At 40.5% G+C, this 15,405-nt stretch overlaps 1 protein-coding gene across 6 annotated transcripts in view; it reads left to right on the plus strand.

Moving 5' to 3' along the window:
- USP15 (ubiquitin specific peptidase 15) overlaps nucleotides 1–13,699 on the plus strand; it is a 50,722-nt gene extending 37,023 nt beyond the window's left edge. For 3 of the 6 annotated variants that reach the window (XM_077934678.1, XM_077934680.1, XM_028747781.2), the window contains 12 exons: nucleotides 603–827; nucleotides 2,755–2,838; nucleotides 2,933–3,027; nucleotides 3,169–3,360; nucleotides 4,172–4,287; nucleotides 5,114–5,413; nucleotides 7,166–7,236; nucleotides 7,777–7,892; nucleotides 10,987–11,136; nucleotides 12,172–12,275; nucleotides 12,368–12,456; nucleotides 13,246–13,699. In XM_077934678.1, coding sequence (XP_077790804.1) covers nucleotides 603–827; nucleotides 2,755–2,838; nucleotides 2,933–3,027; nucleotides 3,169–3,360; nucleotides 4,172–4,287; nucleotides 5,114–5,413; nucleotides 7,166–7,236; nucleotides 7,777–7,892; nucleotides 10,987–11,136; nucleotides 12,172–12,275; nucleotides 12,368–12,456; nucleotides 13,246–13,431 — 1,728 coding nt within the window. In that variant the 3' untranslated portion in view covers nucleotides 13,432–13,699. Of the gene's footprint in view, nucleotides 1–602; nucleotides 828–2,754; nucleotides 2,839–2,932; nucleotides 3,028–3,168; nucleotides 3,361–4,171; nucleotides 4,288–5,113; nucleotides 5,414–7,165; nucleotides 7,237–7,760; nucleotides 7,893–10,986; nucleotides 11,137–12,171; nucleotides 12,276–12,367; nucleotides 12,457–13,245 lie in introns of those variants that run through there. The other 3 variants (XM_077934679.1, XM_077934681.1, XR_013394343.1) reach the window with 2 other exon arrangements.
- Nucleotides 13,700–15,405: the final 1,706 nt, after the last annotated feature.

Below are 15,405 nucleotides of genomic sequence, written 5' to 3' on the forward strand. Positions count from 1 at the left end.
ATAAAAAAGCAAGTAGACTAAGGTGCTATGGTCATGATGACTATACTACCTCCAGAACCAAAGGCAGTATTCCTCTGAATACCAGTTGCTTGTGAATCATGAATCAGTGGTATTGTTTCGCTAGTCTCATGTCCTGTTTGGGGGGTGGGGCTTTCCAAGGGTATCTGGTTGGCTACTGTGAGAATGGAATGCTAGATAAGATAGCAGTATGTCTTACATTCTTAGTAGTATTAGAGTGGCTTTAATATAGAAGAGAGACACAATCTAAGTCTGGGTTACTCTGCAGCTGTTTTATTTCCTTGAGACTTTTCTGTATATGAAAAACATTTGGACGTTTCTCATAATAAAAACTCCAGATAATTGGGAGGTGGTAAATGCCATATCCCAGCTTTCTGCTAACTTGAGGAAGCCCTACCATTCTTGCCTTTCATGGTGTTTTCTAATACCCATTGCTTAAAATAACTTGGCCCTTCTAATTCATGTGGTCCCTGTCGGTTGGTGTTAATCATTACACACCCATGCTCTGTTCAATACATTCAAGTGTTATAAAACAGTTCATGGGGCGGAAAAATACATTATTTCAAACATTTGCTTTTACTTAGGTGGTTGCTGAAGAAGCTTGGGAGAACCATTTGAAGAGAAATGATTCCATCATTGTAGATATATTCCATGGACTTTTTAAATCAACCCTAGTTTGTCCAGAATGTGCTAAGATCTCCGTAACATTTGACCCCTTTTGTTACTTGACGCTTCCACTACCCATGAAAAAAGAACGCACTTTGGAAGTTTATTTAGTTAGAATGGATCCGCTTGCCAAACCTATGCAGGTGAGAAGTATAGTATTTACGCATGTTCTGACTTTCATGGTCTACTAAGGAATAAATTGGAATTTGCTTCTTTCAGGTGAATTAAATATACCTGCCTTATGTAACAGTTCCATGTTCCTCATGGTAGACTTGTGTACTCTGCCTGTACTATCTTGAAGCCCTTGAAAGCAACATTTGACCAATATTTTGTTTCCTTGCTTTTGGTGTTTAAATTGATCTAACTTTATTCTCTAATCCCTGGCATTTTGTGTCATTGGATTTCTGTTTTGAAGTTATATACTAATTATAGTTGCACATTACTGCAAAAAATCTTGCAGCTGATAAAGGAAATTGATATGTCTGCTTATATTATGAAAAAGAACAGAAGAAATGTAGCAGGTGTTCTTGGTCAGGCCCCTTTTGATTATTATTAGGGCCCAATCATTTCTTGTGTTAATCGTAGTCCATGTTAGAAACTGAGATATGAAAGCTAGGCGCTACATGGCACCTTAAACCTAGCCTATGTGCGCAACAACGGAACGTCTAGGCACGCTTTTCTTTATAACAATAATACAAAGCTGAAAATACTATGTTCATTTTTCACATGGTCTAGTCTTTCTCCTGCCCACCCCCCTAATATTCTTAAGAGGGTCTCTTCTCCAGTCTTAAGAGAGGAGCTGGAAGTGGGGAGGCAGAAAGAGGTCCTCCTTTCCTTCCACTTCACAGTTTTAATCTGAAATCTTAGGCCCAGAGCTCAGAAATGGCTTGTGCTAATGAAATTCCCTGTTGCAAAATGCGCCTAGAGCAATGGGAGTTTCGAACACTGATCGTAGTTGTTCAGTGTGTATGTATCTCAAACCTGCATCGTTTGCCTGCGTTAAAAAATTCTGCTGCCATGGTCACCAGATACAACCATTATAAATAGTGCAAGCTAAGTGCGTGTGTGTTTATTTTCTACATTGATGAATATCTGCTTTTGTTCATTAAATTGACTTGCTTGACATAATTTCTCAAGGAGGCAGAATTTATAAGTAGACACACAATGAGGCTGGATGCATAAACGCAAGCAATAAAAAAGGGTGTGTGGGGAATTGTCAGGTGATCTAGTAGATGATAGCACTTGTTTATAAGTGAAAACTACAATGAAGAAAGATGGTAATGCTTTACTGCAGCCTGGAAAGGAGCTGGGTGTGTTTGGAAGGCAAGAAAGAAAATGCAAGTTGGAAGATGACAGCTTTGAGATGGGACATGGCCTGCTCCTTACATCCAAAATGCAGCGTTAGAGTTGTCCCCTGCAACACGCACACAAGCTATCAGAGATTGGTGTCCTAGGCTTCTGGGTGACCCTTACCTCAGTATGTCAAAGTCAACTGAGCTCATAGGCTATGAAAATGTATTTTTAAGGGGAAATAATGTGGTGATTTATAGCAGATCAACTATCATTTCTTGCTATATGGAGACCTTAGTTGCACCAAGTGCTAGGTCACTGGAAAGGTGGAAATTATTTTGGAATCTCTGGTTTTCCACAGTAGAAAACTGAGGTTGGCTTAACCAATAATCTTCCAAAATTCGAATATTAAAAAGAAAGTAAAAATCAGCACTTGGCATTTAGCACGGATACCTCATAGTTTGGCTAAATATAGGTTTGCTTGCTTAATCTGTGGTTGCTCAGTAACCGATTGTTCATGAGATCCTAGGAAATTTCCTCACTAGTTGAACCTTTTGGTTCTAATCAAAATACTTTCCATGTGTGGAATTAGACTTTGAAATTTGGATATATACATAAACGACAGCTTTATTTATACTGACAAATCTCAGCTAGATACGTTTCTTAGGGCACTTCTTCCTTCTCATAGCCAATCTCATAGTCACATCAATGTATAAAGTTGAAAGTTATATTAAGTTGCCTTTCTGCTTTCTTATACACTGTTTGTATTTTATTTTTTAGTATAAAGTAGTAGTTCCAAAAATTGGAAATATACAGGATCTCTGCACAGCATTGTCAACTTTGTCTGGGGTGGCTGCAGATAAGGTATGATGCTCCATAGACAATTGCAGATCATGTTTAATGTTGTCTGACTTTCTAAGCAAATTCAAGTGATACGTATTCTATTATTTATTTTTAGATGATAGTTACTGATATATACAATCACAGGTTCCATAGGATATTTGCAATGGATGAAAATCTGAGTAGTATTATGGAGCGTGATGACATTTATGTGTAAGTAGAAAACAAACTTAATCTAAACGGTATTCCGTTTGTCATGAATTTCATGTGGTTTCGTCTACTAAATGACTGCTTGGCAAAATTGTGTGATTTATGTCACTATGTTTAATTGTGTGGGTCTGTATTCTGCCTTAGATTTGAAATTGGCATCAACAGAACTGAAGATACGGAGCAAATTGTAATTCCGGTTTGTTTGAGGGAGAAGTTTCGGCACAGCGGTTACAGCCACCACAGTGGTTCCACACATTTTGGACAGCCTTTCCTTATAGCAGTGCCTAGAAACAATACTGAAGATAAGCTGTATAATCTTCTGCTTTTGAGAATGTGGTAAGCATACAAGAGAAATGCTGGGAATACACTCCTAATTGCACTAAGAATGTATGTCACATATTTGGACATTGCTAACCTAGACACCATGAAGGAAATGCAGGGCTGTGTTAGGTCACCTGGATGCCAGAACAAAGCTAATGTTAGCAGGGATGATCACAATTGAAAAAGACCTTTGATCCTCCCTGCTTACCATTCATTACACTCCTGATACGTTAGAGGGGGCAGGGAGGGATAACAAAAAACAGTAAAGAAGTAAATAATCTGAGCGTATGCAGATTCACTTTAATCCAATCTCCATGATGGCTTAAGAAGGTTGCTTCTAGTGCTTCTCTGCTAAAAACATTTACTTTGGAATAAGCATCATTTTGTTGCAGACAATGATATCTTTTAAAAGTAAAAACAATAAAAGGGGCATCTATAATTATGTACGCTGTTTGGATTGTTTTGGGTGTAGCCCTGGACTTTGGCCATAGTTGCACAACCATTAGTGTCACAATTGTGCCTGATCCATTTTATTTATTTTTCCTTGCAAATACACTAACAAATTAGAATAAATATAAAATGTTTTGGAAGGATAGCTTGGTATAGTAAGCTCTTGTGTTTCTACAGTAATAGCAGTTATTCACTTACACAGCTTCATGAAAGAGGAGCACTGCTCACATTGAGGATGGGAAGAAAGTTATATTGTGCATCATCTTGTTTTGCTTTGTCTTAAGATGTTTCACTATTTGTTACTTGGGAAAATGCTGAAACATTTTTTTAAAAGATATTTTTTTAAAAAAATTGTGTAACAATTGATGTGTTCCAGCCGATATGTGAAAACGTCTACTGAAACAGAAGACACCGAAGCATCCTTGCAGTGCTGCAAGGACAATGGTATCAATGGTAATGGCCCAAATGGAATTCATGAAGAAGGATCCCCAAGTAAGACCCGAATTATAATAGCTGCCTAAAGCTTTGGTTCAGTTTTGAAGGGTGCTCTGAAACCTGCCTTGATTGTTGTAAACCTCCCATTAAATCTCTAGCACTTTTGGATCTCAGGGACCCCATTACAGAAACAGACAAAACACTTGTGTTGGGTCCATATTTCTTGGGTGTCAAGGCCCCGAGCCCTCCCCCATTTGTTGAATAATAAAACACATGGACACCAGTATTTTAGGTTAATGGGCTAATTAAGGCCACAACTTTATTGGTTGCAGAATGCAGAATGTGAGTGGCATTGGCTTAGGCATTGGAACTGAACCGACTATATCTGACTCCTGCCCACCATGCAGGTAGTCCGGTAAGGGTCAACCACCAGTAAGGGGAGCCCTGATGATGTACATCAACTGAGAGCTCCCCCAGGGTCCCAGATGGGGTTGTGGCATGGCCCTAGCCCGTACCCGGGCTTCAGATGAGATCCACAGCCCCAGATCCCTTTAACGGAATACCCTTAAAGAGGAGGGGCAGGTGATGGCCACAACCTCCCATCCTATAAACCAGGTTTTACCAATGCCTAACCGCCAAACCTTACAAAGTTCTGACGATTGCTATGAGGTAGGTGAAAACCACATGGCTGGTGCCAATTTGCCAAGTGGAAAAATTCCTACCAGGCCCCCTCAACAGGTGACCAACCAAGGTCCATAGCAAGACCAAGATGTCAAACGTATGAAAAATGGTGGAAGGGTGGGAGATCCGCTGAAGCAGGAACCAAGAGGGAGAACTAAATTCACAATGATGTGAGATGTGTAACGTTCTGTGTAAATGACAGGCGGTGCCGCTATATCCTCCATCCCAGGTGAAATGGAAACTGATGAACAAGATGATGAATCCAGCCAGGATCAGGAACTTCCTTCTGAAAATGAAAACAGCCAGTCAGAAGACTCTGTTGGAGGGGACAATGATTCCGAGAATGGATTATGCACAGAGGACTCATGCAAGGATCAACTTATAGGGCACAAAAAGCGATTGTTCACATTCCAGTTTAATAGTTTAGGCAATACTGACATCAATTATGTTAAAGATGACACCAGGCATATTAGATTTGATGACAGGCAACTTAGGCTAGATGGTAAGTTGCTGTTTTTTGTAGTGGGGTAGCTTTGATTCTACTCCATTCTTTTAACATTTCCTGTTAAAATGTTGTGTGTATTTTGTTGCTTTGCTGTTTATTTTTATCCTTTATTTTGGGGCAAGCTCCTGAATGCTGATTACGATTAAAAAAGAATAATCAAACCATCATATAATAAAATGGAGATAAAATTGAAAATAGAGAACCAGCAGTAAAATAAAATAAAAAGCTTGGTGGAATAAGGAAGTCTTTAGGGACCACAGAAAGCCCACAAGGGATGGGGCCAGCCAAGCATGGTTCTTGAGTAAGGGAACTTCAGAAGTATGGGGCCACTACTGAAAAAGCCCTGTATCAGGTGCTTGCCAAGCTGTTTGAGCACAGTGAAAGGTGCGAGATCAGGCCTCCAACACTTGATTTTGAGTCATGGACAGGTTCATGTGCTTGTAGGTGGTCCTTCAAATAACTTGTTCTATAGGGTGAAGCAGTAATCTTCCAACAGCTCCAGCAAGGACCACCATCACCCTAAGACTGTGCCTCCAAGCCCTACTCTGGGAAGACAGCCTAGAACAGGGGTCAACCTTTTTATACCTATTGCCCACTAATGCATCTTTCTTGATGGTAAAATTTCCTTACTACCCACCAGTGCTCGATGGAAGGAGGATTCAGCTTGTGCCGTAGAACCCCTAGTGCCCACCTAGAATCCTGAAACGCCCACTGGTGGGTGGTAGGGACCAGGTTGACAACCCCTGGCCTAGAAGGATACTATGGTCAGTGGTATCAAAAGGCACAAGGAGGCTTTCCGCCCTCCCCCTCCCCCATAGAACTTCTTTTAAGTCCATTCCCAAAAGATACACGAGTTTTCAGGCTGCCTGTGTTGCACCATTTTTTTCAATTATTATTTATGTCCCACTCTTCAATTAAATTCCAAGAGCAGCATGCACTAAAAAAATTTTTAAAACCGTTTTAAAAGATAGAAACATTACAGAATAAAAGCAGTTTCTGAGCTGTCTTCAAAGACAGTCTTGCATATAACTCATTATATCACAACGTTAACATATCGCATTACCTTTAATCTAGAGATTCCCAAAAAAATGGTTAGCTGAGGTTTGGCTATTGTGTCTTAGTTTGGTTGCAATTGATACCTGAACTGGATACAGTATATCAGATGGGTGTGTATGCAAATTTGGCAAACGGTTAGCAAGTCTTGGCCCTTTTAGACAGTTCAGTGGTATGTCGGGTTACATACGCTTCAGGTTACATACGCTTCAGGTTACAGACTCTGCTAACCCAGAAATAGTGCTTCAGGTTAAGAACTTTGCTTCAGGATGAGAACAGAAATTGTGCTCCGGCGGCGCGGCAGCAGCAGGAGGCCCCATTAGCTAAAGTGGTTCTTCAGGTTAAGAACAGTTTCAGGTTAAGTACAGACCTCCGGAACGAATTAAGTACTTAACCCGAGGTACCACTGTATTCTAGAGATAACTGTGTACTACTAAGTACCTACGTTGTATCTAGCAGGTGCAAAGCCCAGGGCAATGTACTAAAAGGATAAACAACAAAATTGCATATGTGATTAAAACAAATGCAGAACAAAAATATTCATGAAGTAACTTTTTTTTTAACTCATGTAAGCCACTTAATATGTTTGGGTTGGTACTTAGAGGACTATTATTATTATTATTATTATTATTATTATTATTAATTAATTAAAATAAATGCAGCATTTTTAAAGCAGGTTTCTACTCTTCTGTTTAGAAAGATCTTTCTTGGCTTTGGATTGGGACCCCGAATATAAAAAGCGATTCTTCGATGAAAATGCCGCTGAGGTATGTGATTTTTTTGTAAAAAATTAATATTCTGGTTGAATTAAGGAGTAGGCTAAAATGGCCATCCCTAACTCACCACCCTGTTCAGAGGTGGGTAACTGGGGGCATCCAACTCAGGGGCCACAACTTGAGAACTCAGAAGGGTTTCAGGGAATGGAGCTTATTGAGCTGGTAGCAGAGAAGATTCTTCCCTCCTTTTTACTTTCTCCTTCTGTACCAGCATAGTAAGCTCCCTCTCACCCAAACCAGCAGAAATCACTTTGCACCACTACCTCCTGTCATTCGATTTTGGGGGTTGTCCTAAATGCTCCCCTCCAGATCAGACAAATTCCGAAACAGGGCAAAAGGACACCATGCCTAGGGAACGGTAAATTCTTTCAAAATAATTTAGCATAGTTCAATATAGGGAAAGTTTGTTTTCCATTTGGGTTAGCTTTTCCAGATTTGGGAGCTTGTAGACCTTGCTTCATAGTAAGACAACATCACTAAAATGAGTTTTGTTTTATTTGTTCTCTTAACGCAAGAAATACTTCTCTTTAGGATTTTGAAAAACATGAGAGCGTGGAATATAGACCTCCCAAAAAGCCCTTTGTGAAATTAAAAGATTGCATTGAATTGTTCACAACAAAGGAAAAGCTAGGTGCTGAAGATCCGTGGTAAGAGCAATTGCTTAATGAGTGCGAATGGGTAGAAGGAAAGGGGTTAGAGGGGGGGAGATTGCACAGCACTCATCAGATTGTATCCCTGACAATGCAAGATGCTCAAATTTTACCCCAGCTGCAGTTTCAAGTCCTGCTCTAAAGAGGACTAAGCCTCAAGTATGGGGTCCCCTACCAGGGTCATTCCATATCAAGTGATTCAAGTTTTTTATCTTGTGTCATTCAGTTTTCTTAATATTTTGTACACTTGTTGACTAATGAAAACTCAGTTTAAATCTAAAATTTTATTTTTTAAAAAACCTCATCCCGTTTGTGAGTTATGAGGGTTTGAAATGTCTAGGAATTGACAATTTTGGCCTTGCCAGACTACAGAAAAACCTTAAAAGCTCAGCCTAGAATTGAGATACGTCAAAACTAAAAACACCAATCTCTTCATGGGCTTTGATATGATATGTCACATGATGGACGTACTTTAAAATTTAAGTTTAAGTGACAAAATTTAACATTATAAAAAGGGATTAAAAATATGATTAAAATTTTCAAAAAATGTACAGTGGTACCCCGCAAGACGAACGCCTCGCAAGACGGAAAACCCGCTAGACGAAAGGGTTTTCCGTTTTGGAGGCGCTTCGCAAAACGAATTTCCCTATGGGCTTGCTTCGCAAGACGAAAGCCCATAGGGAAATCTCCGGGACAGCGGGGAAGCGCAGCGCGTCTTCCCCACTGTCCTCGGACCTCCTCCCGCCGCCCGGCATCGGAACCAAGCTCCGATGCCGGGCGGAGGGGCGGGAAGCCTCCTCCCGCCGCCCGGCATCGGAACCAAGCTCCGATGCCGGGCGGGGGGGGCGGGAAGCCTCCTCCCGCCGCCCGGCATCGGAACCAAGCTCCGATGCCGGGCAGGGGGGCGAGAAGCCTCCTCCCGCCGCCCGGCATCGGAACCAAGCTCCGATGCCGGGCGGGGGGCGGGAAGCCTCCTCCCGCCGCCCGGCATCAGAACCAAGCTCCGATGCCGGGCGGCGGGCGGGAACGCCTTCTCCCGCCGCCCGGCATCGAAACCAAGCTCCGATGCGGGGCCGCGAAGCCTGGGCGCGCTGATCTCAGCGCGCGCAGGCTTCGGCATGCTGGCAACTCTCCACAAGCAGCGGGAGCACTCCCGCTGCTTGCGGAGAGGTCCGCAAGCCTGTCCAGGACAGCTTTTGAAGGGGGGGGGAGAAGCAAAGACTTTCGCCCCCCGCCCGCCTTCAGAAGAGGTCCAGGACCTCTTCTGAAGGCGGGTGGGGGGCGAAAGTCTTTGCTCCCCCCTGCCTGCCTTCAAAAGCCATCCGGGACAGCGGAGAAACGCGCTGCCTTTCTCCGCTCTCCCGGGAAGGCAGGCAGGGGGGAGCAAAGACTTTCGCCCCCGCCCGCCTTCAGAAGAGGTCAAGGACCTCTTCTGAAGGCGGGCGGGGGGCGAAAATCCTTGCTGCCCCCCCCCCCGCCTGCCTTCAAAAGCCGTCCGGGAAAGCGGAGAAACGCGCTGCCTTTCTCCGCTCTCCTGGGAAGGCAGGCAGGGGGGAGCAAAGACTTTCGCCCCCCCACCCGCCTTCAGAAGAGGTCCTTGACCTCTTCTGAAGGCGGGCGGGGGGCGAAAATCTTTGTCCCCCCTGCCTGCCTTCCCAGGGGCTTTTAAATCGCCCCGGACAGCGGAGAAGTCCTCCGCTGTCCCGGGCGATTTTAAAATGCCGCCCGCCAGCATTTTAAGATTGCCCCGGACAGCGGAGAAGTCCTCCGCTGTCCCGGGGTTTTTTAAAATGCTGGGGGTGGGAAGAAAAGCCCTTGTCCCCCCCCCCCCAGCCTTCAGAAGAGGTCGGGGGACAGACTGTCCCCGGACCTGGTCTGAAGGCGGTTTCCCTAGGAACGCATTAATTGATTTTCAATGCATTCCTATGGGAAACCGTGCATCGCAAGACGAAAAACTCGCAAGACGAAGAGACTTGCGGAACGAATTAATTTCGTCTTGCGAGGCACCACTGTATTGATTATTAAATATTTCTAAGAACTACCGGCAAAAATTCATGTTCAGATCTCAATGGGATCACATTTTTTAAAAAAATACTTTGTACATACATGTCTGCCTTATTGGGTTCTATTTAGGATAAATTGGAGTAAACTATTTCTTCTGTAACAAGACTTCAAACTATAATATCAGTTACATTTCTTTAAAAAGTTACTCAATTAAAAGGTATCTGAAAAGCTAGTCAGGCTTTTCTTTTTAAAATGTGTTCCAAAGCCAAGTGAAAGCTTGCTATATTGCATGTTAGAATTAACACTTTGAAAGAATTCTTGCTAGGAGAGATGGGTCCACATATTTCTTCCATTAGCGAGAGTGAGGCAAGAAACACATGAGCCTAAGTCTTCTCCTTTTTCTTAAGAAAAAAACTGAAAATATCTAAAGGGACATAATGTGCCCCAAATCCATAAAGACTTCAGTCATAAATTTAACTTACCCAAGGTGTTTTTTAGCCCTTGGACCATATAGATATGCTTAAGAGCTAGAGGAACCTTCGCTAGCTTGATGCCTTTCATATGTTTTGGACGACTCCCATCATATTTACAGGGATTGACAGGAGTTGTATTTCAAAACATCTGGAAGGCACCAGCTGGCGAAGGTTGAGCAGAGTGAATATGCAGGCCAGAAATAACTTATGTCTGAAGAGCTAGGATTGGTCATTCATTTACCCATCACCTTTTATGTAACCCTATTAGGAGTGGTAAAGCATTCCCTTTGCATAGGCTTCAGAAGAAACAGAAGCAGGGGATCTCTCCAGATCACACTGTTAATTAGTATCATGAATTTAAATAAGTACATGTTTAGTTTATTAAGTATAGGCCCTAAAGACGGTGTGTGGAACATGTGTCCTTGGACTCCCAAACCCCACTAGCCTCTGTCAGGATGGAATATGTAGTGCCACAGGTTCCCAGCCCCCGATCTAAAGAATACCTTCATATTTGTCAAGATGAGCTTTACTCAGTCATAGAGAAGCATTAATGACATGATGTTTTAATTTCACTGTGATGCAAAGCTTTGACTTGAAATGTGTTTTTCTTTTAGGTATTGCCCAAATTGTAAAGAACATCAGCAAGCTACCAAAAAACTAGACTTGTGGTCGCTGCCACCAGTACTGGTAGTGCATTTAAAACGTTTTTCTTACAGCAGATACATGAGAGATAAGTTGGATACTTTGGTTGACTTCCCTATAACGTAAGAAAACCATATTTAACAACAATTAAATAGTTTAGTTTTTTCCTGTTTTGTTTTGATTTATTTATTTAATTTATTGATTATGTAGGCTTAACTCACTGTGAACACAACAAAGCATTTTCCAGGTGCCGTAAAAGAATAATTTGCTTAGCATAAGTTGCATTTGCCTTGCTTACGCTCAAGGTTACTACAGCTAAGACATTTTCAGTGCTGTTACATAGCTTTCATTGATGTTGCACAACCTGCTCTTCACTGCTTCCAAATTAAAAAATGACCCCTGTGTTTTCTTAGCAGTGGGCTACCATGCTAATTAGTTTCTGTCCAAACAATTCCTCAGATATTAATGTACAGTCCTATCATTCTAATCTTAAATACATTTTCAGTTGTGACTTCAGTAAGGCTTGGAAGAAAGTTCTGATTGATAGTGTTGCCTAGGGTAAAAATGCCCCTTTAAAAGCTTTCTACATGAATGAGCTCTTATTATTTGAGGATTGCTTGATTTTAGCTATTTAGTACATTTCTATCTTCCAAGGAACTCAAGGTAGAATACATTGCTCTCCCAGATCCCAATTTTATATTCACAACATCCTGTTGAGATAGGCTCAAGTGAGCTTCATGGGTTTAGCTCAGGCATAGGCAAACTCTACCCTCCAGATGTTTTGAGACTACAATTCCCATCATCCCTGACCACTGGTCCTGTTAGCTAGATATGATGGGAATTGTAATTCCAAAACATCTGGAGGGTCAGAGTTTGCCTATGCCTGATTTAGTTGCTCTTTCTAGTCCTGGTCTGACACTCTAACCACTAAATAGGCTGGCTTCTCCCATTTCTTCTTTAGCAAGGGCACCCAGTAGATATAAGTGTGTATGAAAATGCCTTGATGAATACGTACCAGTTAAAAGACCTACATTTGTTTCTTTGCATAAGGTTTGGAGTGAGTGCTTTGTCTCAGTTGTGTTAAAATCAGATGTAAAACCTGCAACCAGTTCTTGAATATAAATCCAGAATTAATGAGATACTTTTCTTTGAAACAGTGATTTGGATATGTCGGAATTCCTTATTAATCCAAATGCTGGGCCTTGCCGCTATAATTTGATTGCAGTTTCAAACCACTATGGAGGAATGGGTGGAGGGCATTGTAAGTAATTTAGTTTGTTCATAAGATAATACATTTTTTTATTGTGGCCTGTTATTAGCACTTTAAGGGAAAATATTCTTGTCCTATCCTAGACACTGCTTTTGCAAAAAACAAGGATGATGGGAAATGGTACTACTTTGATGACAGTAGCGTGTCCACTGCATCTGAGGAACAAATAGTGGCAAGTATATTTTATTTTCCTAGAAACAAGACGTAACATGGACTTGCACATATATTTTAGTAAGAAAATAATTTACAACAGGGATTATCAGGAGTTAAATACGGATCTCCTGGTGGATTTCTGAGCAAGGGTTTCTGACTCTCAACATAATAATGGCAATGACAAAATTACTTCCCCACCCCACCCACATTACATTTCTGAAATGGGAATTATCAGAAGTGGGGGTTTTGTGTGGAAGAACTGTGAGCTCAGTTCTGTTCTAAACTCAGAACAAATTTCTGGTCCCATGATTTTTTTTTTAATCTGAGAGTTGAATCCAACTAATTTTTACTCACAGGAGACCTATCAAATAATGGCATGACATAATTTAGGTCCACTCATTTCAGTGAATCTACTCTGAGTAAAAGTTGCCTTCAGTTGGTTATATTAAAAAAAAAAAAAAAGCAAAAGAGCTCCCACAAACCTGAAGTCTGCCCACCCCAATTTACAGTGTAATTTGAAATAGCAGTATGCCAAAATGTTACGTACTTAGTACTTTGTCTGGAAGAACAGCCTTGGAAATCTAGAAAGGCTTACCAAATGAGTACTACGTTCTTCAATAGAAAGCAGTTGCGGAAAGGTTTAATTATGTCAGTTCATAAATACCAATATGAATTTGGGCGCCGTAGTGAAAAATAGTACAAATACAGAATCCTTTCAGTGAATACCATTGTCGGCTTTCTGGGCCCTTGTTTTTGAACCTATGAAAATGGAGATAATACTAAAACTTGGTTGTTCCTTATTTTGCAGTCCAAAGCAGCATATGTGCTCTTCTACCAGAGACAGGACACAATAAGTGGAACTGGCTTTTTTCCTCTTGACCGGGAAACTAAACAAGGTGCTTCTGCCGCCACAGGCATCCCATTAGAGAGTGATGAAGACAGTAATGAGAATGACAATGATATAGAGAATGAAAATTGTATGCACACTAACTAATGGAAGACCTAGAAGCCATACAGAGAAAAACTTTCTTGTGGGAGATACCTACTAAAGCATTGAAATTACCCACCAAATTAAAATTAAAATCTGAGATGGGAAATTTCAGATGACAGAATGTAAATCCTTATTACATTTTAACTTGTGCAGTACTTGAAGTGAAACACAATGAAAACGTTAACAGAATTTGTCTCCTATTACCTTTACAATCTTGTATTCACAAGCTATATACGTATAGGAAATCACAAATAAACCCCTTTACAATTTCTGCTGCAGTTTGGATGAATTATGGATTTTTTGTTTCGGATGCGAGTTATTATCAACAATTTGTGGATTTGGTTTTTGTGTAACACCACAAGAATATTACTGCCAAGCCTTTATTTTTGGATAGGTGTGTCCATATACATGTAACAAACTTCAATTTGCCTAGTATATGTGACTAATTAATAAGTGCAGCAGTATTCTTGCAACACCAAATTTTCAAGTTTATCCCTGAAATAATCATGATAGAAAATAACTTGGGAAAGGTGTTTTAACCTTTTGTGGTATAAGTAAACTTCCAGAATATTATGTTCATCTTACTGCTGCTGTGGAACAGGTTCTGGATTTCATGCTGCATTAAGGAATTGAATTTTTCAATTAAATGTAAGTATCCCTCATTGCTTGTTGGATCTACTTTGTAAACATAATTCCTGTTACCTTGCTTATAAGATGTGCGTAATTTTAATCTGGTGTCAGTCCAAAAATTTTAATTGTGCTGTAAAAGTCCCCACCCCACCCCATTTTTGGTAGTTTGGCAATTTTGCAAACTACATGCCGTGTAATAGGGTCCGATTTTTAATAGTATACTGTATTCATAGTAACGACTGTGCATCAAGCTTAGATGACTTTTCCATATAACTTGCCTTCAAATTGTTAATGGGCAACTGGTTTAAAGGTAGGTCTGTTAATTTTCATGTGCGTTCTTGGTGGAATTCACCATAGCCTTACATCTTATCTCAAAAAAGGTAACTTTATTATAGAAGATTTGGCATTTGCATGTTCAAGAGTCAGAACCTGTACAGTAAGTAGATAAAGCATACATACCTTGAATTGGATTTTAATTAACTGTGTTCAAGAAGTCTGGGATGCCAAAAATAAGTGTAACAGTTTGAAACATTTTTTTTTTATTTGCTGCTTTCCCTTTGATATAGTTGGAAGAATGTATTGTTGATTCATATACAATACTGCCTTTGACAGGAACTCCCTAAGTGTGGAGGCCCACTTCACATATCTACTACCTGAAGTCCCACCATTGTTAAAAGCAAAAAGTATGATCTTCACTTGAACTAATCAAATACAATAAGTTATAAATTGTGTATTGTAAATAAAGTTCACTCTGTGAGTGCACATTTTGGTAAATTATTTATTTATGTTAGCATTTAAAAGTTTAAAATTGCATTTGACCAGGATAAAAAAATTAGGTTTGTGGACATGGCTTTGCTTTATACTTTGATATTAAAAGCTGGTGTTTCATCCTGGTATTTTAAAGCTGCTTTCTGTTTTTTTAAATGTAAGCTTAGCCTCCTGCATGACAGAGGTTAAAAAATTGTCTGCACTTGAGTTCACTTGGGTTTACATTTGAAATGCGCATGTTTTATTTATAAAAATTTCAATAAAGCTATTCAAGGCCTTATTTAGTCTTTTCATTTTTCTTTTACTAGGAAGTTTTTGGTAATGGATCACCACATGTTGTAAAATATATTATATTACCATGGGTTGTAAAAAGGACACTGACAATATAAATATCTAGTTCCTACTACAGGGACTAGATAAAAAATACCTATAACTACCAAGTCCCGCCATCTTGAAGGACTAGCAATTCAAGGAGTTAACAAACATTCTAAAAAACCATGTGGGCAGAGTTCTTCCTGAACTCTTCAGAATGCATAGAAGGGCTAAATATCTGAATGGTCCCCATGACAGAAGCACTGG

The sequence above is a fragment of the Podarcis muralis genome, chromosome 10, assembly GCF_964188315.1.
Source record: "Podarcis muralis chromosome 10, rPodMur119.hap1.1, whole genome shotgun sequence".
In the NCBI taxonomy this organism is placed as follows: Eukaryota; Metazoa; Chordata; class Lepidosauria; order Squamata; family Lacertidae; genus Podarcis; species Podarcis muralis.